Source organism: Plectrocnemia conspersa, unplaced genomic scaffold, assembly GCF_051122295.1.
Source record: "Plectrocnemia conspersa isolate PC_06_02 unplaced genomic scaffold, ASM5112229v1 ptg000009l, whole genome shotgun sequence".
Lineage (NCBI taxonomy): Eukaryota > Metazoa > Arthropoda > Insecta > Trichoptera > Polycentropodidae > Plectrocnemia > Plectrocnemia conspersa.
The window spans coordinates 8,289,043-8,314,245 of NW_028277173.1; the positions used below are offsets into that span (position 1 = coordinate 8,289,043).

Below are 25,203 nucleotides of genomic sequence, written 5' to 3' on the forward strand. Positions count from 1 at the left end.
CGTGCGGAACATCTAAATCACTATACAAATTAAAATATTTTTAAATAAAATATGTGGTTCAGTGTTCAAAAATATTTAATAGACAAAATCGAATCTAGTAAATATAATATCTCATGTAAATTTTGACTAAACTGCATCGGTCTACATGTTAAATGACACGAGACCATTAATAGGAATATAATACATTATCGCAATATTAGAAAAATCTAATTCAAGGTCTATAAATAATAATATTGAATTGTTGAAATGAAATAAAAAAAACACGTACAAAGCCCTGCTAATGGTTTCACACAAACTTTTTGTTTGTGACATTGCAATACGTACAACAATGGTCATCCTCTGTATATAAATATTGTCGTTGTTCGCCTGTCGATCATTATTTCGCAATACATCGGTACAAGTGCATCGTTTGTGGATATAATTTTTGTGGCAAAGATGAAGTACTCGATCGTTTTTTTGTGCATTTCTGCAGCGATGATCCAATCTGTGGTAACTGAAATTTAGATGAATCATATATTTTTTTCTGTTTAAAAATAATATTTCAACTTATTGCAGTTGGCGTTCGACAAAGATGTGCTTATGCAAATGGGACAAAAATGTAAGGAAGAAATTAATCCTTCTGATGAAGACATGCAAGGGTTGATGGAAAAGAAAGCACCGACCACAAAACCAGGAAAATGTATGATGGCTTGCATTTTCAAAGCTATGGGTGTTGTATGTATATTTTATAGCAATATTTTCATATCAATTGTTAATTAAATACATTTAATTTCTTGTACACTTGCAGATGACGCCTGATGGAAAATTTGACGAAGAAGGCAATATGAAAGCAGCCGAAAAAGCATTCAAAGGTGATGACGCTAAAATGAAGAAGGCTAAAGGCTTCGCTGATGCATGCAAAGATAAAAGTACGTTTTAATTTAAATATTACACACGTTGAAAGACGAAACGCAAAATAAATGAATTCATGATAAATATAATTTATTTATAAATAAATTTTATAAAAAATAAATTTGTACAAAAATTTAGTCAAACTTAAAACCTGATTAAAATCTATACAAAGAAATTAATAATCTATTTCATTGTAGTTAATGCCGCTAAAGATGATGGAGATGGTTGTGATCGTTCCGTAGCTATGTTTAATTGTGCAATGGAGGTATGTATTTTATTTATTATTATTTGTTATTTATTTTTAATTGTTTTTACTTTGCCCTTCACATTTTGCAGTTGGGATACGACAAAGAAGACTAAGCTATACATTGATTGACCACTAGCATTAAACAGCATTAACAAAGATATGTTTTCAACGAAAATATTTGTAGTTGTGATTATAGAATATTTAAATCAATAAAAAAATGTAAAACTTGTATTTTTTAATGTTTATACAGATGTAATATAGAGTTTTAATATTAAAATGTTTATTATTATTAAAATATTGTAGTATCGTACTGCTTAAAAATTTACGCATAGCTATCATAAATTTCAATAAACAATGTTATTAAAAAAATGTTTATTTTTACTGTAAATCTGTGCTTATTCCAACACATCTATTCAAATCAATTTTGTTCTCTTGCATAAATGTATTCATAACATTAAAGATATATTTTCCTGTTGTATGACCTGATAAAGAGTGGCAAAATAAAAAGTCGTCATGAATTTCTTGATCTTTTTCGTATCTAACAAACGCCATAAGATTTTCAAAATTGGCAATATCAGTGGACTCGTCGACTTGTCATAATGCATAATAATGACTTTGAAAATATCAGAAAATAACATCTGTTTTACAATATTAGATATGTCAAGAATTCGTCGATGAACTGTATTATTTGAGAGGGGAACAGGCATATTAAAGTTTCGCCAATCGTCTCTGCTGCACTGCATTTCGCAATTAAAAGCAACATACGTTACGAAGCTTCTAGGATTTTTTGATTGTCATTCAAGGCCGGCTATAGGTTATTTGGTGCACCAGGCAAAAACTAAATTTGCGCCTCTCCCCCCTCCCTGTTAATAGTTAATAACTCATTAGATGAGTTTAAAAATATAATTCAAATCAAAGTAATCTAATATTATATTTGACACGATACTCTTTTTTGCGTGTGTGGGTATTTAATAATTTGTAGTTTTTTGTATGCGTGAAATAATCTAAAAAGTACACAGTAGGGTGTACCAAAAAAACTAACCTCTTTGGTGAAACTCGCAATGAGAAATGTCAAATGCCAAGTGAGAGTGCAAAATGATCTGTCAAAACCTTTGTGAACACTCGACAGATTACGACAGGGCGATGCTCTAGCGTGAAGTTTAAAAAATAGGATAGCGAACCTAACTTAACCGGTGAACGGTTGATGATGCTCGATTTATATAAAGTTAAAAAATATGGAGCAGCCAATCAATGACCAGTATATAATATATAAAGTTTCTCTTTTCCATATTGTTAATCTTTCAACAGCCCGACAAATAGAAATAATATTTGCATTTTTTTGTTGGTTAGTGCGGCAAATAATATCAGATTGTATTCTTTAACAAAATTGCTTGATAATTTGGAGTGAATATTGCGCTTTTATTTGGTTTCTGCTGCCTCTCGGGCTGGCCCTGTGCAGCGCATACCCCCAGTACTACAATAAAATAAAAATGTTATTATCGATAGTAAAATTTGAATAAACAATAAATAAAATAGAGAAATATATAAAAAAATATTATTTATGTCGTTGATTTGTGAACTGCCAACATGACATCTGACGTCAGTGCGTTTTAGCTACTGGCGAAAAGGTGTGCGGCATCGCCTTATTAAGAAAAAGTGAAAAGGGCGACACGTACTGCCCGGCTGTCAGCGTAGTTGGTTTATTTAGTGTATATAGCCACGGTTTACAAAAGCGATTAAAAATGGTAATGTTTTAACTTAGCGTATTGCACAATTACACTTTACACAGATTAGATGAGCATATTCCTTATTAATTATCGAATTACTACAAATCATTTTTCCTCAGCCGCTTCGCTTAGACATAAAGCGCAAGCTTACGGCCCGCTCGGACAGAGTCAAGTCCGTGGATCAGCATCCCACGGAACCTTGGATTTTGTGTTCGTTGTACAATGGAGACGTCAACATTTGGAATTACGAGACACAGCTACAAGTGAAAAGATTTGAGGTTAGTCAGTCGTATGAACAATATATTTTTGGTATCGATGCTAACTTTGTGCTTTTTAGGTATGCAACTTGCCCGTCAGAGCGGCACAGTTTGTACCGAGAAAGAACTGGATTATCACAGGTTCCGATGATATGCAAATACGCATATTTAACTATAACACATTGGAGAGAGTGCATGCGTTCGAGGCTCATTCGGATTATGTCAGATGTATTGCCATTCATCCCACGCAGCCGTATATTTTAACTAGTAGTGGTGAGTATGATGAAATGTTGTCAAGTATGTGAATATAATTCAAGTTTCTTTGCTATCTTCGGTGGCAGAGTGTTAGGATGTACTGAAACTGTTTCTCTTTAAAGACATTTTGTGAAGTCAAGGATGTCGTTTCAGCTTTTTCGTTTTTAATATTTCCATTTGATTAAACAAAATGCATTTTTCTGGACTAGCTCGAAAGCAATAAAACCATGCTGTCGTTGCAGTGTAATAGAAATAAAACGTATTTTAAATACAGTAGAACCCCCCCCCCCATAAACACTTCAAATTTTTGATGAAAAATAGTTAGCAATGAAAAATACTCGTTCACTTGCCGTTGAAATAGATTAAATAGATAGCAAGCAATTTAAAAGCTTTTTAGAATTGGTCTACGTTTACCAGTAGATTCCATAAATTTTAAATGTTGTAGTAAATCCCATGAATCCGTTTCTTTTGCTTTGGTAGCATTTGTAACTGAAATATCGGTATTTTTCATTTCTTCAATTAAAGATTCGGCGTCCAAAGTTTTTTTACCCATTACTTTTTCCAAATTATTTTCCATTAATTCAATATCAATATTGTTATCTTGTGGATATGATATAACAATATGTTTATAGCTATATAACTGAATAGAATCGAAAATTGTTTTTGGAAGCAGAATATCAGATGACACTTTAATTTTTATAAAGTTGTATCAAAGAAAAATTTAATTTTAGTCATAATATATAAATTTTAATATTATAAGTCCACAATCAAGATTAAATTTTGTCATGAAACCAAAGTAAGATTTCAGAACCACCTTGTTTCGTCTTTTGTCTGTGAATGTGGGACAATTTTAATATACGAATTTGCTTATTGTAAAAACTCGTAAAACCACTTACCCGTCCCAATATATTATTAACAACAAAAATGTTTCTACTGTGAGTCAAATAATTAACAGAAATTAAAAGTGCCGACCATTGTCAACTCTCGCTGATTATAAACTTACAAGCTTCATAATTTTTTTAATCTTCTATTTATGAATCACTTAATTGTACATGCAGAATTTGCTCTTTACATATTTGCAAAAGTAAAGAATAAATATTTTTTGTTATTGTACTTCTAAAACGATAATAAATATCGATTACCTAATCAAATAATTTATTTTTATGAACTCTTGACCCATTGTTAAATTAATCCGGCAAACAAATACTTGCATTTCAATTTTTATTTAACCTGCAAATGCTCGAGAAAGCCGAGACGATTTATCAGCATAAAACTTACATTGTGATACGATACTTTCGGACTGTTAACTCATTGCGTACGGTGTGCACAAATTTGTGCGTTTTAGAAACCTTCCGTTGCGTCGGTGTGCACAAATTTGTGCGTTTCGTCATTTTAACTTCATACGAAAAAAACCCACGTAAACTGCGTATTTACTGTAACGTATTTATTTAGGGATTTACCTACAGATGTTACTAATATCATATTAACTAAAAATAGTTCAAAAAAGTAGAAATTCTAAATTCCAGAGGCTCAAAACTCGGGTAAAATAAATTCGTTTCAAGATGTATGTCTACATATATATATACAATTTTTTTCTATGGAATTATCTCACATATTATTTATTAGAAATAGTGAAATCACTTAATACCAAATTGCGAATCACGTATCAATAATATATAAATATATTTAAATAATTTTTAACACTTAACGGTCGATTTACGCGGCGATATTCGCAAGACACCCAACCGTCCAATTTCGAACAAATGTAACGTTTCCGTTAGGCTAAGCGCACGCTGTTAAAAAAAAAAGTTAACGAAAAACCCCACCTTATCGGTTTGATTCAGGTAAAGATGGTAATTTTTTTAGAGATATGTTTCTTGAAATTCTTATCTACAAAATTACAAAAAACCCAAAATATTCAAAGGTAACCGCATAAAAAAAAGAAATGTTGAGCTAGACCTAATATCTAAGTACATATTATCAACCCGAAGCATTATAACAAAATAATTAGTGATTTTCAACTTTTAATTGCGTTAATTTATTTTACAACTTTTTGCATTATTATATTTTGTTAGCTTTACAATATATTTTTGTTATGCTTATTTATTTCGTACACCTTCATTTATTGATACTATTTTCTAAGAAATAAATTACAGTAAATCAAATTCATATTTTTATAATATAAAATATAATGTTTTTTATTTATCATTATTTTCTGTTATATATATGTATGTAGAGGTATCGTGGGCATTTAAATGCAGATTAATAAATCCCAAATGTGATATTTTATAATATTATATTTAGACCTGAAATGATCCCGATCTGTTCAAATTAAATAAACTGTTCTCAACATGTTTTCAATTACCAACACATTGAATACCGGGCATTATTCCTAAAAATGGAGCGTGCGGCGGGGATTATTTGCAAAAATTAGGACTTTAATTTGTGTAACTATCCAAGCACATTGGTGGTTCGAGTCTTTATTGGATGCAAAATAAAAATACAAAAAGTGGTAAATATATAATATTAAAGCAATAAAATGTTTAGAATCACTGCTAATTTTTAATTATATTAAATATACTATATAAAAAAATAATACATAAATTATAACAGAAATATAAAATAATAATATATAAACAATAAAAGATTACATTTAGCCATAGGCAAACGTTACGTTTGTTCGAAATTGGACAGTTGGGTGTCGTGCAAATATCGCTGCGTAACTTGACCGTCAAGTGTTAAAAATTTTGAATTGATTGTATAGGTCACAAAATTAGATATTTTTGGTTTTTATTATATACAACAGTATTTTATCATCATTTTATTATTATCTTTATTGTTTTTATTCAAAAATATATATATTTGGTTATTCTAAACTAAAAATTATATTTTATTTTATTGGTACGCGATCCACAGTTTGACGTTTACTGATTTTATCATTGCGAATACAAAAAAACGATCATCATAAATCTGTTTTTAAAATTTGACGTTAAAACGTTGACTAATTAAAGAGTTACGATGTTTTAAAAAAAATAAGTTTGTATCCTAATTTTCGCAAATAATCCCCGCCGCACGGCTACATTTTTAGGAATAATGCCCAGTATTCAATGTGTTAAATAGGGATTTCCTGTCTCTTTTCGATATGCAGCACTCACTACCTGGTCTGAATGCAGTTGTGAATTCAGCAGACTTTTTGGAAGCACCAAATATCGCCGCAAGGAAGGGTTCACTTAATCTCTAAATGGGTTTTGCGAAATAGAAATATAGCAAAATATTTCACTTCTACTTTTTATGTTGTTTAACTATAGTTCTACTTTTTATATTCTGGTAGTAATTACATTTCTGCCAAAATTTGATAGACATTGAAATACAGTCTTGCATTTTGTGCTGTAGTATAGATTCTCTCGCTTCCTTCAAAATGATTCACTAAGCAGATCGGAATACTTTTTGGCTTTTATGTCAGCCTGTTTTGGAAGGTAAACCACATGAAGTATCACAATCAGCTTTTCAACGGAAGGCATTGCACAAGTGTTTTTCTGGTTATCGTCATTCCTTTCATTAATGTAAGCCTTTCAGCATAGTTTGCTGTGTGTTCGACTGAACTCTTGTATATTTAAAGTTCTGAATGTCAGTGACGTAGTATGGCAGTGCTTTAATTTGTCAGAATTTAAACAGGTGGAGATTTGGCAACCCTGCACTTGTCATATTACATTCACTTGCTGCGCTTTTCAATGTGATACAAAATGCACTATTATTAGCAGTCATTTTGGGACTGATGGGTTAATTTTAATAATTGTTTTATATTCGACCGATTGTCGTAACAGATAAGACCCTATTTCGTCATAAATGTCTTAATAATATTTTTATGCGGGGCATGCATCAACTAAGATATACGAAGGAATTGATATTTGCATTAAAAAAACAATAATTAGGTATAACTAGCTGCGGTACCCCACGACAATGAGCAGACATTTAGTTTAGTATTTAACTGACAGTTAGGTACATAGTATCTAACTGACAGTTAGTTAGGTACATAGTTTGTACCTAACTAACATAACTGATTAAAAAATAATGTCGAAAAAAATTAAGTTGCAATATGAAAGACCTTTTCTTATAATAATACACTTTTTACTGCTCGATAAATGGTAATGAAAAGTTGTAAAAGTAAATCACGGGAAAATAGTACAAAGTTTAATAAAAAAAAATTGTATCATTATTTTTCATTTACATGGAACTTCTTTAAACTGTGTTTTGACTGTCAATGATTGCTCTCAATATCTTATTTAGTCATCATATTTTATTTATTTAAATTGATCGAAAACAATAATTATTTTTAGACGACATGTTGATAAAACTGTGGAACTGGGAGCGTTCGTGGGCGTGTCAGCAAGTCTTCGAAGGACACACTCATTATGTTATGAAGATAGTAATCAATCCGAAGGATAACAACACATTTGCGAGTGCCAGTCTCGACAGGACCGTCAAAGTCTGGCAATTAGGATCCACAACGGCAAATTTCACTTTGGAAGGACACGAGAAAGGAGTTAACTGCGTAGACTATTATCACGGCGGCGATAAGCCGTATTTGATTAGCGGAGCTGACGATAGGACTGTTCGCATTTGGGACTATCAAAATAAGACTTGCGTTCAAGTCTTGGATGGTGAGTTATAGATATGTATATATGCTATGCTTATTCTAAGCGATGCATTCTTTGATTAACTTTAAATTTATAATTTATATATATTAATATTTAGGTCACACTCAAAACGTATCGGCCGTTTCTTTCCATCCCGAACTACCGATTTTACTCACCGGTTCCGAGGACGGCACTGTAAAAATTTGGCATGCCGGTACTTACAGGTATATCTTATTAAATGAGCTTGTGTAGAAAAAATGCATCTGTGTAATAATGTTATGTAACATTTAAGATTGGAATCATCGCTGAATTATGGATTCGAGAGAGTTTGGGCAATATCTTGCATGCACGGTTCAAATAATGTTGCACTTGGGTATGTATTTATATATCAAGTTGTCCAATTAGTCTGCGTTTTTTCTCTTACGTGAAAATTAATTCAGCACTTAAAAAAAATCGATTATTTTTTATTGACCGAATTTCGCACTTAATAGCCATACACTGTGATTCGGATTTATCCACACCTAGCACATAAAGGGTTAAAAAACGCAAAGATTTATGGAACAGCTTCATACATATAATTAAAAAAAATTTAACATACTTGGGTTTATTTTAGATACGATCAAGGATCGATTATGATTAAAGTGGGAAGAGAAGAACCCGCCATATCGATGGACGTGAACGGCGGTAAGATAATATGGGCTAAACATTCAGAAATTCAGCAAGCGAATCTGAAAGCACTGCCAGAAGGTATGTTTAAAAGTTTAAGAATCTATATATCAAACATGTAATTTATTTAACAGATTCTTTATATAGATTTAAAGTTCATTTTAAGATGTCTAATTATTTCAGACACAAATAAAATCTTTGGTTTTGTAAAAATTAAAACAATTTTAGTAAATTTTATGTTTCATATTGATTTTAGACGTCACATTGAGTTCTAATTTTATTTTATGTTTTAACTTGTAGATACTGAGGTCAAAGACGGTGAACGTTTGCCAGTCGTTGTTAAAGATATGGGGTCTTGTGAGATATTTCCGCAGACGATTGCTCACAATCCGAACGGAAGATTCGTAGTCGTGAGCGGAGATGGCGAATATATAATATATACGGCTATGGCGCTGCGTAATAAGGCTTTCGGAACTGCGCAGGAGTTCGTTTGGGCGAGCGATAGTTCAGAATATGCCACACTCGAATCGTCGAGTACTGTTAAGGTGTTCAAGAATTTCAAGGAACGCAAGAGTTTCAAGCCTGACTATGGAGCTGAAGGTATATTATTCTTTTATATGTGAAGTCGGTAACCTCGACATTGTTTATTATGGGGTCAAACTATTTTATTCTAAAACTTTTCTGTTTTGAATATTAAATATATTTTATAAAAATATTACAGGTATATTTGGCGGATTCATGCTGGGTGTGAAATCTATCAGTGGAATGGCTTTTTCATTCTACGATTGGGAATCTCTGGATCTTATCCGAAGGTACTGTATTGACAGCTTTTGTGAATTTTATTTATTTGCTTAGATAATTAAATTAAATATATGTGTAAAAACTTTTGCAGAATAGAGATTCAACCGAAGCATGTATATTGGACTGAAAATGGAAACTTAGTATGCCTTGCTACCGAAGATTCTTATTTTATTTTGAAGTATAACGCAGCAGTAGTGGCAAAGTCCAGAGAGACCAGCGAAGGTATCTCAGAAGATGGAATCGAAAATGCATTTGAGGTAAATATATATTTATATAAATAAAATATAGATTATTGTATTTTAAGGTTATATATATATACATTTTGTTTAGGTTTTGGGAGAAGTGAACGAATGCGTTAAAACTGGATTGTGGGTCGGTGATTGTTTTATATACACAAATGCAGTTAATCGCATCAATTATTATGTCGGCGGCGAGACAGTTACAATCGCTCATCTCGATCATACTATGTATTTGCTCGGTTATGTACCGAAAGAGAATAGGTAAGATCTGTTTATAAAACGACAGCTGAGATTCACGGATCGTTACATAATCATATGTTTAGGCTTTACGTCGGAGATAAAGAATTGAACGTCGTATCATACTCCCTGCTGCTCTCAGTGTTGGAGTATCAAACGGCTGTGATGAGAAGCGATTTTGAGACGGCCGATAAAGTATTACCCATCATTCCGAAAGAGCATCGAATAAGAGTCGCACATTTCTTGGAGAAACAAGTAATTAACTATTGATTATGTTTGGTTTTTTAAATTTATTTATATTTTAAATTTTATATAGGGTTTTAAACAACAAGCTTTGGCGGTGTCGACTGATCCGGAGCACAGATTCGAATTAGCTATACAATTGGAAGATTTAGAAGTCGCCGCTAAACTCGCCGATAGTTCTTCAAGGTGGCTGCGAGTCGCCGATCTCGCTCTTCAGCATTGCAACATGGAACTGGCTAACCGTTGCTTTAGAAAAGCCGAAGATGTAACCGGTCTTCTTACCTTAGCCACTAGTTCAGGTATGAATTGATTTAAAAAAATAATGATACAATGCGATCTTGATTATTAATTTTATTTTAAAGGCGATGAAGAATTGTTATCGCAGTTGGCAAACGATGACGAGAAAGAGAACGCGGCTAATGTGAAGTTTTTAATGAAATTCTTATTAGGCGATATCGATGGATGTCTAGATTTATTGGTAGCTGGTGACAGTTTGCCTTTAGCGGCTTTCTTTGCAAGGTAAAACTCAAATAAAATAATATTGTTTCTCTTCCTCAAAAATATTAACACAAAATTATTTTCAGATCTTATGTTCCATCTCGCATATCGGAAGTTGTGCAAAAATGGAGACAGCAAGTTACCGAGACCAATGAAAAAACGGGACAGTCGCTCGCCGATCCTGCAAATTACGACAATTTATTTCCAGAGCTTAAGGTTAGTTTAAACATTATTTGAACCATAGTTTGCAAATTTTAAAATTGAATTTATTATTAGGAATCGTTAAAACTTGAAGAATACCAAAGAGAGTTCGGAATCAAGTGGCAAAAAGAGTTAGACTCCACTCCGGGGATATCAAACGCAGATCGAAATTTAGTCGACGAATACGAGGAGGCGATTACTAGTGGAAAGTGGTCTAAAAATATAGATCTGTCGCCAGACGAAATTAAGTGCGTTTATCGCTTATATATTAAGCTTATATTATGAAAAACTAATTGGTTTTATTTTTAGGGTTAAAGCCGCAGCTAAAGCTACGACTGCAAATCAGTTGACTGAAGATGATGAAGTAGAAAAAATGTTGAAAAAGTTGGAATTCGTGCAATTAGCGGATGGGGATGAAGAAGGACTTGTAAGATTTGGTTTTTGAAATGCCATAATGTGATGTTGGATTTTTTTTATTATTTTTATTTTATTTTGTAGGAAAGTATGCTGGAAGATGTCGAAGTGGACGATGATGACTTGGAAGAAGACGTATTAGAAAGTGAAAGCGATAAGAAAGACGAAGACACATAACGTATTTATATTCAAATCGAATTTGAGAATGTTATTTAAAATTTCACTTATAGTATTTTTTTGTATGGATATATTTTTGTTGATCTGCAAACATTCCTGGTGTTTGTTATTATTATTTTTTCACTGATTTGATTGCTTTGCTTTCTTTCTGATGTATTATAACAATAAGAATATATATGATCTAAGTTAGTACAAATTGTTTTTTATGTGAAAATTAAAAATGCATATATGTATGTATGTACACGATTCTATAATAATCTAATCGCTTAATTGAAAAAGATAAATGGTGCATTTACAATGAAAATGATTTTTAAAAAAACAATATATAGATATATTTTATTTATAATATTATCGTTTTGTTTTTAAGAGATATGATGTAAAATAAATTCATTTTAATTAATAGAAAAATATCATTTTATTAATTTTGCGTTTCAATGATGGTTTTTAATTTTTGTGAGGTTCCAACAATGGCCCTCTAGAAAGCAGCAACGACAAAGGCTTAGGTCAAAGAAAACACGAGTAAAATCGGGATTTCAGAACACCCAAGATTTTTGCACTGTAGCCGCTTGAATGCCAATAATTACCACAACATAAAAAAATAAGCTTCGAGACACATGTCTAAAAACAATACTCATGGCCTTGTACACTGAATAGTGTTGTAGAATATATCTTTTGTAATGGCAAAATATTAAACGGTCAAAATAAAAATCTCAGGATCAAATGGTTAGAATAAAAATAGTATACGGTCAGAATAAAAACATAAAACGATCATGTGAATTAAAGAAAACATAAAATTTATAAATAATTAATGGGCAATAAATTATTTATTTTAGAAATATCTTATACCAAAACCGTTAAACAGGTTAGGTGCGAGCGAGTGTTAACTTAAATACCCCACGAATAGTATTCAGAGCGACGTACGAAGCGGGAATAATGACAGAGCGGCGGCAGAGAGCACACCTAGCTTACTGTGTTGACAATGTTGCGAGCCTAACCAAACAAGTTGCCCATAAAACACCTTAATAATGACCATCTGTCAACATAAAACTGACCTTGAGGTTAAAATACAGATCATATAATATATGTACTGGCTATTCTATATAAATACCGACTGAAAAATACTCGTCAAAATAATTCTTACCATTTAATTTAAATTCTAAGCATTTAATATAAATTCTGACCTGAAAAATACGAACCGTTTGTAATTATCTACCGGTCGCCCACAAATGGGCATCTTAGAGTTACTCTTTACTAAGGGTGTACTAAAGGTGGGGCTAAACAATAACACCATTGGTTTTAAATTGTCCTTTTATCCCAGTAATCCAGGCTTTGTTGAATGACCAGTACAAAGGATGTGACACAGCACTCACTCTCGGTAAACAGACCCAACTCAACTCAGCCGGTCACCAGAAACTAGAAACCAGAGTGACTTACTTTTTTAAACTGTGAGTCTGCATTTTTTTTTACATATATCGGTAAATATTATATGTGCAATAAACCGTGTATCAAACTTATTGTTTAGGATTATAAAATAAAATAATAAGATTGCCAAATCTTAATTTATTTACAATATAAAATTTACAAACATTTTAATGTATATTTTGTATTTGAAAATAAACGACGATGAAGATCAGTATGGCTTACGTATTTGTATATACGAAATGTAGTAAAATGGAAGATACCTGAATAATAATAACTAATATTTAAAAATCACACACTACAAATAAAAAAAAACTTTTAATATGTAAATATTCCAGAACAAAAAGAAAAACGAGATTTTAACCAGATTTATAACATCACAAAAGTAAACACGCTACACTTTTAAATATCAATATTGAGTCTCTTTTTTCAATCTTCAAAACAAAATCAAGAGTATTTGTGTATATATTTTACAAGGAGAAAAATTATTGCACATTGTATTTTTATACAATTTAAACGTATTTTAACAAATATTAATGTAAATATTTCTTTGTATATAAATATATAACTACATTATAAAAATATTTGGAGTTGCAAATGTTTAATGATTATAAACCAAATTGCTTATTATACGTTTGATCTGAGTGCAGTTATTGTTCACAATACATATATTTTATAAAATAATCTAAAATTTATCAGTAGTTTGATAATATACAAAATATGCATATGTATATAAAATATATTTACAATGGAATTTGTAAATGATTATAGAAAGAGGAATAAAAACACATTTGTGCACAATAGAAAAAACTGCGCTCAAAAATGGCAAAAAAATTATAATTAGGCACAAGTCGTTTTATAATAAGTGTGCAGTATAAATTATTACAAGGTTAATTAATGAAAAATAAAGTACAAACTAAGAATAAATGAAATGGTAATACGATAGATCGAAGAATATAGTAGTGTTGCCAATACGACTACGGTAAAAACGTCAAAACCACAACCTGCGTGACAATAATAATCACAAAAACGATACATAGCCAACTTTGATTTACATTTTATACAACCCTGTACAATTTTGTGTAATTTCGAATACTATACAAAATATTTACCAATCTTATTTGTTTTATAATTAGGCTGTAAAATGTGTCTTAAATACTATCGTACGTGTTTGGGTTAGGATTTTGACCTGGCGATGAAGAACTTTGAGCTGGCGGTTTAAATCCATTTTGAATGAAGACTACACCATCCTGAAATTAAAATATGATTTAATATAGACGATAATAAAATTAAAATGTTTTTGCCTCGGGGTTTTCTTAAAAATTCATTGTCGATCCTAACCGATCAACGTTTATAAAATAAAAAATAATATTTACTTTGACTAATGATGGAAGTTCTTTCCAGAAATTCAAGTTAGGGATCACTTCGATGCCTCTGGCGCCCATCAAGAATCGTTTCACACAACAGCCGAGTGCCATATACGCCAATATTAATACAAATAATATGATTAACAAAGTGGTTCCGAACGAATGATGATCAGTCGGTGGACTGAAGCAAGCGTGTTTGGAATAGAATGTCAATACCTGCAATAATAAATAATAAGATGTTTTAATTTTACGATCAATTTTAAAAATATAAAATAATAAAACTCACCGGAGAGTTTGAATCTGCTTTTTTGATTACTAAATCGTTGGAGTCTCCCGGACTACACACCAAATTGATCAATATGTTCCTGTAGAAAAGTAATTTTTAGATCACTTTCAAACACATATTTATTTTACACTTACTTAGATGTGAATTTGTAGTAGAGAGCTATCGACGAACCGGAACCTTTTACAAACTCTACACTGTTTGCTATAGCGGCAGGTTGATAACCATCATCTTTGATTGTTACATTAGCTTTTTTAATGGATACAAATCTTTCGCACACCTAGAATGAAATCGAATATGTATATTATTGAAATTAAACGCCCCTTATAAATGTATATAATAAAAACGTTACCGAGGCTGAATTGCAGTTGTTCTTGGTAATATTGTCTTTTACGTCGAGGGTAGCATCGCCGCACGGGTGGAAGTAATATGTGATGTAAGCGTAATCAGAATCGTCGTTTTTTGGAAAATAATGTGTACTCTCGTAGAAGGGAATTTGGCCGACGATCAGCGGAGACAAATCCAGCGTAGATCCGTCAGGCTTCGAACAACTGCACGCGTTTATCTTTGTACAAGCACTAGCGTCTTCCGCTGACGATGAATGGATCATCGCCAGCGTAACAAATACCACCCAACGATAGTTCATTTTTATTATTGACGGCTACGTCCGTCCTACCTTGCGGTATAACACATCTGTCATTAGACAGTGCTGCCAACTTCAAAAATTATGCGCACCTGTTAAAAAACATATATTTGTGCTATGAATATATTGACATAAATTTATATTTTACTTTCAAAACATCGAGGCATGTTAATTGGTGATCAAGTATTTTTATATTCTACAACAATTACGCACAACACCTATTTTTAAAAATAGTTATTGCTTTATGTGACAAATTTATAAATAAAAAATTCAAAGCCAAAAATAGTAAATTATTAGCAAAATACAAAAAATATACAATTATGTATTTTTATTGAGAAACAGGGTAACAATTTCTAAACTTTTTAAAATTGTTGTGAATAAAATGATGCAATATTATTTTACCCTCCCCCCCCCCACACCTTGGCAACATTTAAAACGGTTAGGATGATAATCGACTTTGGGTCATAATAAAATTTAAATCTCGGTCACAATTTTATTAACAGCATGGTCATAATTATATTATTCAGTGTCAGAATAAATATAAAATAGTTAGAATAAAAATTGCATACGGTCAGAATGTAGAAAGGTCATGTGAATTGAAAAAATATTATTTTATTTAAACATATAAATGGGCAATAAATTATTATCATTAGTCACAACATTGAACATTCCATGAATAACCCTTGAAGCGGTCGCGGTTACGCTTATATATTTGTAGTTATCGGCAGGTCCGGTTGACGATTTGTGATAGGACGTTTGTACAGTGAACTGTACAAAGTGGCCCTTATGAATCTTCCGGTACGTTCTTGACGCGTGCTGACTGGGATCATTCGACAGTCGTCGATATTAAACCTCGAGCGCGTGTCCTGGAGATGGTTGCTCAGACAGGAGGCGAGGTGTAGAATCCGTGTAGTCCAGTGAGTGTTGCAGTGTCAGAAGTCCAGAGTCGAATGTATAATGTGTGCCTTTTGGCACCGCCATATAATCCCGGTCGGGTGCTCCACAGTATCCCCACTCCGCGCGTTGCTTGCGGTGGCGGGAGTGCGGTGTGGTTGTACAACGCCGCTTAGTTCGGGTGCACGGCTCAGCGGGACTTCACTTTCACATATGCTGCGTCACAGACGGTCGTCTCGGGGTCCCCATACCCTTAACGAGTATATTTAATTGTATGTAGGACGCGACGGTATTCAGAGTAACGAACGAAGCGGGAATAACGACAGAACGGCGGCAGAGAGCACGCATGGCATGTTGGATTGACATCTGACAATATTGTGAGCCTAACCAAATAAATTGCCCCTAAAACACATATATAATGATAATGAACTGCCAACATGAGAATGACAGATTAACCAGTTGAAACAATCTTCAACGTTACAGCAATAACAACATTATAGCCAACTAAAGAAATGATTCATCTGTTAAAATGACCAACAAATTATGTAATATAAAAAATATGCTTATTTATTTGTAACTTCTACTTAAATAAACGAAACTAGAAATTACAAACACATGTGTATAATTTTAATAATAATAATAATGAAGGATTTCTACCATGATCTGTGATTATTAATATAGATAGCACCGATTCTCAGACTTTCAATCTGGTGGTTAATACTTACTTGTAGGTATTCAATATGTCTGATTGACTTACACATTGAGTATACGCTGAACAGGTTACAATGGAAAATTTAATAATAAACACATGTATATTTATTATATGTTATAATTTTCAAATAAAAATATTTAATAAATTATTTTACCAATTTGATATAATCAATAAATAAACAGTAAATTCTATATCATCTCAAATACAAAGTGCAATCTAATACATTAACTTAACGAGCGCATGATATGATGCGCGTGTCGTAGAAAGGGTTAATATATTATTATTATGATTTTTTTTATGGTCAATGAATATGCTGTTATGACTTACGTTTGACGTTTAGACGTGTTTTGATTGGGTGGTACATATTTCATTCCTTTAGTTATGGCTGAATACGATAAAAATATTCGCAAAAAGAAAATTTTCACTGCACCGCGGGTGAGTATTCAGCGTTTTCACTGCTCAGAATTAAATTTCATTATTTAAAATTTTTGTTTTTTAGCAGGATAAAGAGTTTTCGCCCCGCAAACCTGTCATATTGACAAAAAATGACAGGGAATACAAAGATTTCGATCGTAATAAAACGCCCCGCGATAAACCGGCACCGGTTGAAAAAGAAAAACAACCCGTCATAATGATTAAGACTAGAGAACCGTCTACTGCCAAAGACGAGAACAGACCTCAGAGTCCAAAGGAAAAAAAAAGCGAAACGGAAACTCCTGTGATGCAGTCGGTTAAAATTGCACAGAACGAGCATAAAGAAAAAAAATCTTCAGGTGCTTCTTGATATTTTAATTAATATTTAATATGAAGATGAAATTATTATTATTAATTAGTTTTTTATTTAGAGAGTAAGATACTATCGCCTCCGATTCAAATGTCGCATCCGATTAAGTTGATCGATGATTTCTTAGACTTTTCTCCTGCTGTTGCCGAGCATTTGATGGATACGAATACTAACTTTTTAGTTGTAGGCGTCATCGGTATGTATTTTTTAAATTATTAAATATTATTTTTATAAACAGCTTTTAAATTATAATTTTAGGAAATCAAAGTGTTGGCAAATCTACGATTTTAAATATTTTAGCTCATAGTTCAGATTTAAGCAACATTTGCAGCGAGATTTTGAAATCTCACGAAAGTTCCAGTTCCCCCGGTGAAGAAGATTCCGCTTCACAGATACTACTGGATAAAGTCTTACCGCCAGTCGACAGTAACGATAAAATCATTACTAATTCAATCTTTACCGAAGAGCTAAAAAAGAAGCCACTCATCTTTAAGTCTCAGAGTATGCAACAGATCGAAACAGGCGACTATTGTACTTCAGGTGATGCATTTTTGCTTTTATTTCCTTATTTATTTGTTTAATACATATTTATGTTAATTTTTTAGGTGTCGATGTTTATGTGACAAACTCGAGAGTAATTTTGTTAGACACTGGTCCAGTTTTTAGTATGGGAAACAGAATGATGGGTGGCATCGGTTATAATCCCATATCACGAGGTGGATTAGAAATTCCTGCTTTTTTGTTAGCCGTTTGTCATATCGTTGTATTAGTTCAGGACTGGTTCACTGATCTAAATATGCTTAGGTAAATAATTTTTTTTTAAACTCAAAGATGCAATATCTAGAGATCAATATATGTTACATTTCAGCGTTTCCTAAATAGAGTTCTGTTTTGGAGAGTTATTAGCTAATTATGTTAGACTAATTGTTAGACTGTTGTGAATGCAAGTAAAATTAATTTTGATGTTTTTGCAAATTGCTAAAAATAAATTCACATCTGTATGTAATAGTGACCAGGGCATAAAGATCTCTTATATTTGAAGTTGGTATAAAAAAATAACCATATCTATCTAGAAAAAAATGGTATCTATTTCTGAAAAAGTACATAAAAACAGTTTTATTTTGATTGGTTTTAAAAATCATATCATACAATTTATAGCAGTTGTTGGCAATACATTGCTGGAGACGTAAATTTCCTGTATGATCCTTTTCTTCATATTCTCAAGAGATTGGAGACTCAAATTTTCATTTTAAAAACTTACAAATCAATTGTGTATGGAACGTATGGCGAAGTGTGTATGGAACGCTCTCAGAACAGTTGTTCTCATAATACGCTTGAACAACAAAGCCTCAAAATTCATCAATTTAACTTATGATGGGTATTGAAAATGGCAGAGACTAACCTACTTTACCTCTACTCCCACTATAGGTCACACACTGCCTCCACAAAATATGGAACATTAAACAGTTTACGAGGACATTAATATGGTTTTTATTAGTTCACCAATGAACAGTATTTTAAATGAAATTTCACATTTAATAATTTAAAATTAAAACATATTTTTTTTATAAAAATATTTCTTTATTCAAAATATTCTTCAACTGCATCAATAATAAAATAAATACAGATTTTAATATTAAAATTACAGTTTTTTTTTAATTATTTAATAATGCTATTGCTGATTTATTATTTTTTCAGCTTTGCTGTATTTTTCTTTATTATAATATAAGCATTTAAAAATATACTAAATCGGGTGAAGAACACATTTTAATTATCTTTATTTATCAATTCATGCGGCACCCAATCATGCTGCTTTTTTTCTTTAAAATAACTGCAGATATTGAGAAATATTATTTCTGAAGACAAACGTTGAAAGAAAAAAATATTATTTTCCAATATCTTCCAATTGATTCATTTACGATAGTAGCTTAACCCATACATGATTTCTACATTAAAAGCATTATCTCTCCTTTATTATCATAGACATCATTTTTCAAGGCTGTAAAAAATAAAATATAAAAACATTTAAATATTGCTTCTTAATTCTTTATAATATAATAACATTTTCTGCTTATCTTATATAATATATATGTTTTAGATTTATACAATCAGCTGAAATGGTAAAACCTTCAATTCCCGCAGCTTCAAACATAAGCCAAAGTTCCTTACACACTTCTTCTAACTCGAGCGGATCTTCCAATCCGGATAACGACGGAAATTCACCGAAGGATCACTATCCCCATTTGCTATTCTTGCAAAACAAATGTTCGATGGACGACTTTAAACCGGAATCCGTGAAGCTCATGCAGGATCTTTTCAAAAAGGCGTTCAGCAAATCCAACATGAACATCCACAGCGGCATGTACATGTACGACCCGGAATCGAACAACGATTCCAATCAAACAAACGGAATGTTTCATAATCTAAATGCCGAACGATGCGGAAAGCCTGTCAATCTATTTTTGATGCCGACCATCGCGGAAGATCATGGTTGGTGATTAATATCAATTGATTAATCGAATATATATTATTATAACTTATGTATTTGTTTTAGATAATAAATTCATCTTTAGAGGACATCCGTCTGTAGAAGAATTAGCACATAGACTCAGATGGCAAATCTTCGGCGCTTCTAGAAATCAATTGACGAACGTGCAATTGAATGAAAGGACGTGGCTTCAATATTGCAACAAAACTTGGGATAATATTAAGAAGAGTGCGTTTTTTATGGAGTATAATAAATTGTGTGAATATAATAATAATAAATAGGAGAATATATCATATTTTTCATTGAAACTAACAACTACAGATAAAAATATTATTGATATTAGAGAAAAAATAGATTTATTAAAAATTATGATACATGAGATATAGAAAATTTATTGATACACAGAAGGCAATAAAGGACGCCGTTTCGGTCCCGGAGGCTTATAAGCATGTTGATAGACACTCGCAAGCCTCCAATGTTCCGGATAACCGCTAGTGTCGTGCCAACGACTGAAAGGCGGCGCTAAAGTTGGTATCGCGTAAGACTTTTTGCCGTACGGATCTCTCATCTTCGGAACTCTGACGGAAGTTTTCGAGTTACTAGAACTTTCGCTAGTTTTTTCAGAACTTCCTAAAGAATTTGGTTTACCCGCTTTGAATGCCATCTTATATTCGGGTTTAAGAACGGCTTCGTTATCATGGACTTTTTTATCACTGCAAGCCATGCATGATCGATTTACAAAGTGATTTTTATTCTTGCTCTTACTTGACGACTCTCCGTAAGATGAACTGACTTCGTCCGGATAATCGTTGTTGTTTTTTGATATATTAGGTGAGCTCTGACACAATTTGCTCTTTTCGTTCAGAGAACATCCTAAATCATCGTTCGAATGATCTAGAGATCTTCTTCTTTGCCTCTCTTTTATGATCATATTCGGCGGATGATTTTCTTTTAAAACTTTGTTATTATATTCTTTTTTTTTTAATTTCGTTTTTGTTGATGTACTATCGTTCGATCCGCAACCGTGTATTCCGTCGCAAGACTCGCTTTTATTCGAATCTTTTGAATTTTTTCTCTCCTTGCCATTTTTACTACCATTTTTATCAAAGCATAAGTGTTGTGGACACATCGGTGTTTCGCATGCTTCTTTTCTCTTATTCTTAGACATGTCTTTTTCAAAGCAAGGCACTATTCGTTCGTCTTCAAGATCGTTATGTATTATATTATGTGAAAATATAGCATTCGATCTACCGGTATCTGGAATGACATGTAAATCAACCTTTGGTGAATGTACCATAGAAAATACGGCAGGCGCTAATGAGCCGTTAGAGCCGTCTATGTGCTTAGTTCTTTTTGGCTCATCTCTCGGATTGGAAGTTTTAAAATCCCAACATATAGCCAGATCCATTTGAGAGACGCTCTTCCCCTTGCTTTGTTTCTCTTTCTCTCCTTCGGTTGTGGCTGGTCGTATACTTTTATATTTATGCGTTTTTATTAAACTCTTCTGCACGCCGGTACACGTCAGAGGACGTTCTTCGAGTTTATTAGACGGCAACAACCAAGTCGAAGAATACGGTTTCACGTCTAGATCTCGGCCCGGAACCGGACGAAGATTTGTAGCTTTCGATCCTAGAGTGTCTGGCAGCGGGTGATGTAAAAGATTATTCATATGCATTTTCCGGGCGTAATAATATCCCGAAAACGGATCGATGATCGGTATTTTTTGTCGCTTTTCTTTCTTTTCTATATGAGTCAAACTGTTGGGCATTTCAGGTAGCTTATAACTTTCAGCTTTTTCTCTGTCGTTTGTTAAAGCTTCTAATTTTTTCAAATTCAATTCTTCGACGTCGTTATTAGGATTGTCTATTTTTTCATTCGCTTTTAACGAACTGCCTGGTTCGTATATTTTATCGTGTTGCTTCTTATCTTCTTTCTAACGAACGATAAAAAATATGAATTAAAAAAGTGTGTATTAAAAATAATTTTATTAAATTCAGTGTTTTACAAAAAAATTAAATAATATACATTACTATTTTAATTTTAAAAAATATTTCTTAAAATTGCATAACTTCTTTATCAAAAAGTCTGAAAATAAAAAATAAATTACTAAAATAAAATATAAAACTAAAAATTAAAATAAAATATCTATTAGTTTAAAATGTATGACTCACCTTCTCTTCAGTATCATCATTTTCTACTTCATCCTGCTCGTCACCATTCTTATCTGTTTTTGGTAACCATTCGATATATCGTCCTGGCGGTGGATCTTTACTTAGTTCATTGGCTGTGATAATAAAATCACGTTAAATTTATATAATTTTCAGTTTAAAAATATGACGATCCAGTGATCCACTAATATATCCATACCCAATTGCCTAGTGATATGATTGGGATAATCCCACGCTGTTCTGCGTAATCCCCATGCGGGAGCAAGACGACGAGCTCTCGGTAGGAGTCTTCCTTGAGAATCGGCAATGGGAGTTGTGGGTCCACGGGCTTCGGGAGGTCTCGGTCTTCTTGGATACCAATGAGGCGCTTCCCAATTTCCCAAGCGCTTTGGCGCAAATGCTTTTTCAATCTGAGAAACCACAATATAATTTTAAAATCAAAGATAATTTTTTTTTTAATATGGAAAAATTATAGTTGTTTTGTAAGTAAATGCACGGCACTATTGATTAAATAAATTGTAAATCCTCGAATAACTATAAAATTAAAATAAAATAGGCATATAAAATGGCCATAAAATTATAATATCCATTGCGTTCGCATCAAAATGTATTATATTTTATCGTTCCACGCGGTATATTAAACTAATTGGTCATAAAATACATTTGTATTATGTGTAAGCACAATTTTTTTAGTTAATCTATCTATTATTATCCACCCTGTGAATGTAAATGATACACAATCAACTAATCGGGTATTCCAATATCGCACATTGAGAAACGAACGAAAACAAAACTTTAAAGACGGTCACGAACCTTCCTACTTTCGCGGAGTTTGTCAAGAAACTGACTGTCGCATTTTTGAGTTAGCACAGTTTGCTTCGCGCAGGAATCGCCAACCTTTGCGATTGCAATCGTCACGAACCCTGTCAGATCTTTATTTATATTTTCGTCCTTCTCTTTCTAAACAAAACGCACTGCGTCTATTAATAATTTGATAAATTTTGAGCCATTGACGATTTAAATTATATTTTTTTAGTTAAAATCTTATTTCGTAAAGGTTTAACAAGCTGATTATTGGTCTACGTGGCTAGTTCGATAAGTTGGTCCGTAAGTCGCTTTTCCGTTAAAAAAATAACAGTTTTACCATCTAGTTTTTCTTTTAAATTTTGAAAACTAATTTTTCAAAGAGCTGAAATGACGTCCCTGATTCTAAACCAGAAATTCTTGGGTTGTCCCTTAAAACAGCCCAGTTTATAAAATAGAGAATTAGGCCATAAGTTCGAGCCACGGCAGCGGACTCTAATTTGTATTAATAAAAATGCGCTATTACTAATAATAATAATAATAATAAAAACAGTCACAGCTTCAAGTAATTAATTTTACATTAGTCACCGACTTCCAGACTTTTTAAATTTGGTGGTTACTCAAGGAGGGGATAAGGTGATTGAATTTACCCCCCCCCCCTTTGAATTTGGCCAGAAAAATGCAAGTCATTTAGCAAAATACTATGAATCTTAATAAAATCTAAATATTAAAAAAACGACCAATGACTAGCCAAGTTATTTCAGTGAAATCATATTGGAATACATTTTAACTAATATAATATAGAATACATTGCTGCTCTAAAATGTCATGAAACTCAATTTGTTGTTCAAACACAAATCTAACCTAACGAAAGTGCTAAAACTAATTATAGTTGCAGAACTTTCATTAGATCAAGTCCAAAGTAAGGCAACTCATCTCTCAGGGGGCAATTTTAATTAATAAATGAATAAAAAAGTCATTGCGTAAATTGTATTATTATTTTATTTAATATCGATCGCGATCACGCATTTACTGTAACGCTCATCATTGTCGCCAAAATGTAATAATCAAACAACAATTTGCTCTTCAATTGATTGATTGAAAGTCGTATTATAAATACAAACAAACAAACGGACACAAACAAAAGCGCCTGCGGATTGAATGACAAACGTCTTTGGTCGGCGGCCATTATTCATAGTAATTTTATTCTGACATGGCGTGTCGTCGACGATATAGCCGAATTTCGTACGCGAAGACACGAAAGAATGCCACCGTATACGTCCGGAGCGATGATGTCGGCATAAATCCAAATAGACTTCTAATAAATTCGCCGCGAGATAGAGACGGAGGGATGACGCGAGAAAAAGAGAGCCGAATCATTTTTATTCAGCGAAAGACCGACGAAAATTACAGTGGCATGGGCATTAAGGCTAATTGGTTTTATGGGAAAGCTCGACTAAAATAAATATAATGCTCAATCAACCTTGACTAGGCAAATCGGGCACGAAACGTATATTTTGAAAAAATAATAGCAATCACATTAGATTAAAATGCGCATTAACAAATTTGGTAGTTCATTAATTTGATTAAAGTTACAAAAACGTTTCACAATATATACATACATATGTATACGTAAACTTAATTATATATGACTGTGTCGCAAATCCGTGGTTAAAAGCATACCGTAATCGATACGTTATCTATTAATAGACGACTTTATTTTTATCGACTGTCGTGTGTTTTAGGCGTGGATTTCATAACTATGAACTTAATAATTAAATACAATCAAAGCATTATAATCAATTATAATAAAATTTTATCGTTGGCAATCGAAACTATATCTATTAAGCTTCTCCAACACGAACAGTTGCCATATGCTCAAGGAGCGAGAGGGAGGAACGCCCCCTCTGTACGAAATGGGATTACGGGATTAGAATTGAAATATAGGTAGTCGAACATCCAGTGGGACATCTGTACAGAACTTAATCAAACACGATAATAGAACAACTTTTTATATTTTACAAAATTAAAATTTATTTACGAATATCTTAAAGAGAAGTCGTCGATTGTCGATGAAAGCGTGCAACTAGCTACTGCAAATCGCGTCTATTTTCGAGGCTTTCGTGCTAGACCGCGGAAAACGTAGGAAAT

At 32.5% G+C, this 25,203-nt stretch overlaps 6 protein-coding genes across 9 annotated transcripts in view; 3 read left to right on the forward strand and 3 right to left on the reverse strand.

Moving 5' to 3' along the window:
* Positions 1-344: 344 nt before the first annotated feature.
* On the forward strand, positions 345-1,656 carry LOC148231815 (general odorant-binding protein 28a-like). The gene is made up of 5 exons (XM_088192112.1): positions 345-489; positions 556-714; positions 788-908; positions 1,089-1,156; positions 1,228-1,656. The coding sequence occupies exons 1-5, from the start codon at positions 436-438 to the stop codon at positions 1,249-1,251; spliced, it is 426 nt and encodes a 141-aa protein (XP_088048238.1). The 5' UTR covers positions 345-435; the 3' UTR covers positions 1,252-1,656.
* A 1,127-nt stretch (positions 1,657-2,783) lies between these two features.
* Positions 2,784-11,898, forward strand: beta'COP (coatomer subunit beta'). The gene is made up of 18 exons (XM_088193304.1): positions 2,784-2,883; positions 2,985-3,143; positions 3,203-3,395; positions 7,715-8,038; positions 8,133-8,238; positions 8,307-8,387; positions 8,628-8,761; positions 8,981-9,280; positions 9,402-9,492; positions 9,573-9,738; positions 9,812-9,981; positions 10,044-10,212; positions 10,274-10,499; positions 10,563-10,719; positions 10,785-10,914; positions 10,975-11,147; positions 11,209-11,326; positions 11,398-11,898. Exons 1-18 carry the CDS (start codon positions 2,881-2,883, stop codon positions 11,488-11,490), a joined length of 2,793 nt encoding a protein of 930 aa, XP_088049430.1. The 5' UTR covers positions 2,784-2,880; the 3' UTR covers positions 11,491-11,898.
* A 1,136-nt stretch (positions 11,899-13,034) lies between these two features.
* LOC148231817 (uncharacterized) lies at positions 13,035-15,260 on the reverse strand. Its single transcript, XM_088193328.1, has 5 exons — positions 14,912-15,260; positions 14,697-14,839; positions 14,563-14,641; positions 14,286-14,492; positions 13,035-14,159 (listed from the first exon to the last, which is right to left on the reverse strand). Exons 1-5 carry the CDS (start codon positions 15,203-15,205, stop codon positions 14,061-14,063), a joined length of 822 nt encoding a protein of 273 aa, XP_088049454.1. The 5' UTR covers positions 15,206-15,260; the 3' UTR covers positions 13,035-14,060.
* Positions 15,261-17,133: 1,873 nt separating this feature from the next.
* On the forward strand, positions 17,134-20,368 carry LOC148231818 (nonsense-mediated mRNA decay factor SMG9). 2 transcript variants are annotated; one of them, XM_088193305.1, is made up of 7 exons: positions 17,134-17,243; positions 17,308-17,581; positions 17,654-17,788; positions 17,851-18,132; positions 18,198-18,396; positions 19,691-20,082; positions 20,147-20,368. In XM_088193305.1, exons 1-7 carry the CDS (start codon positions 17,190-17,192, stop codon positions 20,359-20,361), a joined length of 1,551 nt encoding a protein of 516 aa, XP_088049431.1. In that variant the 5' UTR covers positions 17,134-17,189; the 3' UTR covers positions 20,362-20,368. The 2 variants fall into 2 exon arrangements, with proteins under 2 accessions (XP_088049431.1, XP_088049432.1); XM_088193306.1 differs by having other exon boundaries at positions 17,311-17,581.
* Positions 20,369-20,413: 45 nt separating this feature from the next.
* Positions 20,414-21,986, reverse strand: LOC148231819 (uncharacterized). The gene has a single exon (XM_088193307.1). It carries the CDS (start codon positions 21,846-21,848, stop codon positions 20,472-20,474), a length of 1,377 nt encoding a protein of 458 aa, XP_088049433.1. The 5' UTR covers positions 21,849-21,986; the 3' UTR covers positions 20,414-20,471.
* Positions 21,987-22,050: 64 nt separating this feature from the next.
* Positions 22,051-25,203, reverse strand: part of LOC148231820 (protein Flattop homolog) — a 46,385-nt gene continuing 43,232 nt past the window's right edge. For all 3 annotated transcript variants that reach the window (XM_088193331.1, XM_088193330.1, XM_088193329.1), the window contains 3 exons: positions 22,448-22,658; positions 22,252-22,364; positions 22,051-22,165 (listed from right to left, as the gene is read on the reverse strand). In XM_088193331.1, coding sequence (XP_088049457.1) covers positions 22,157-22,165; positions 22,252-22,364; positions 22,448-22,658 — 333 coding nt within the window. In that variant the 3' untranslated portion in view covers positions 22,051-22,156. The remainder of the gene's footprint in view (positions 22,166-22,251; positions 22,365-22,447; positions 22,659-25,203) is intronic.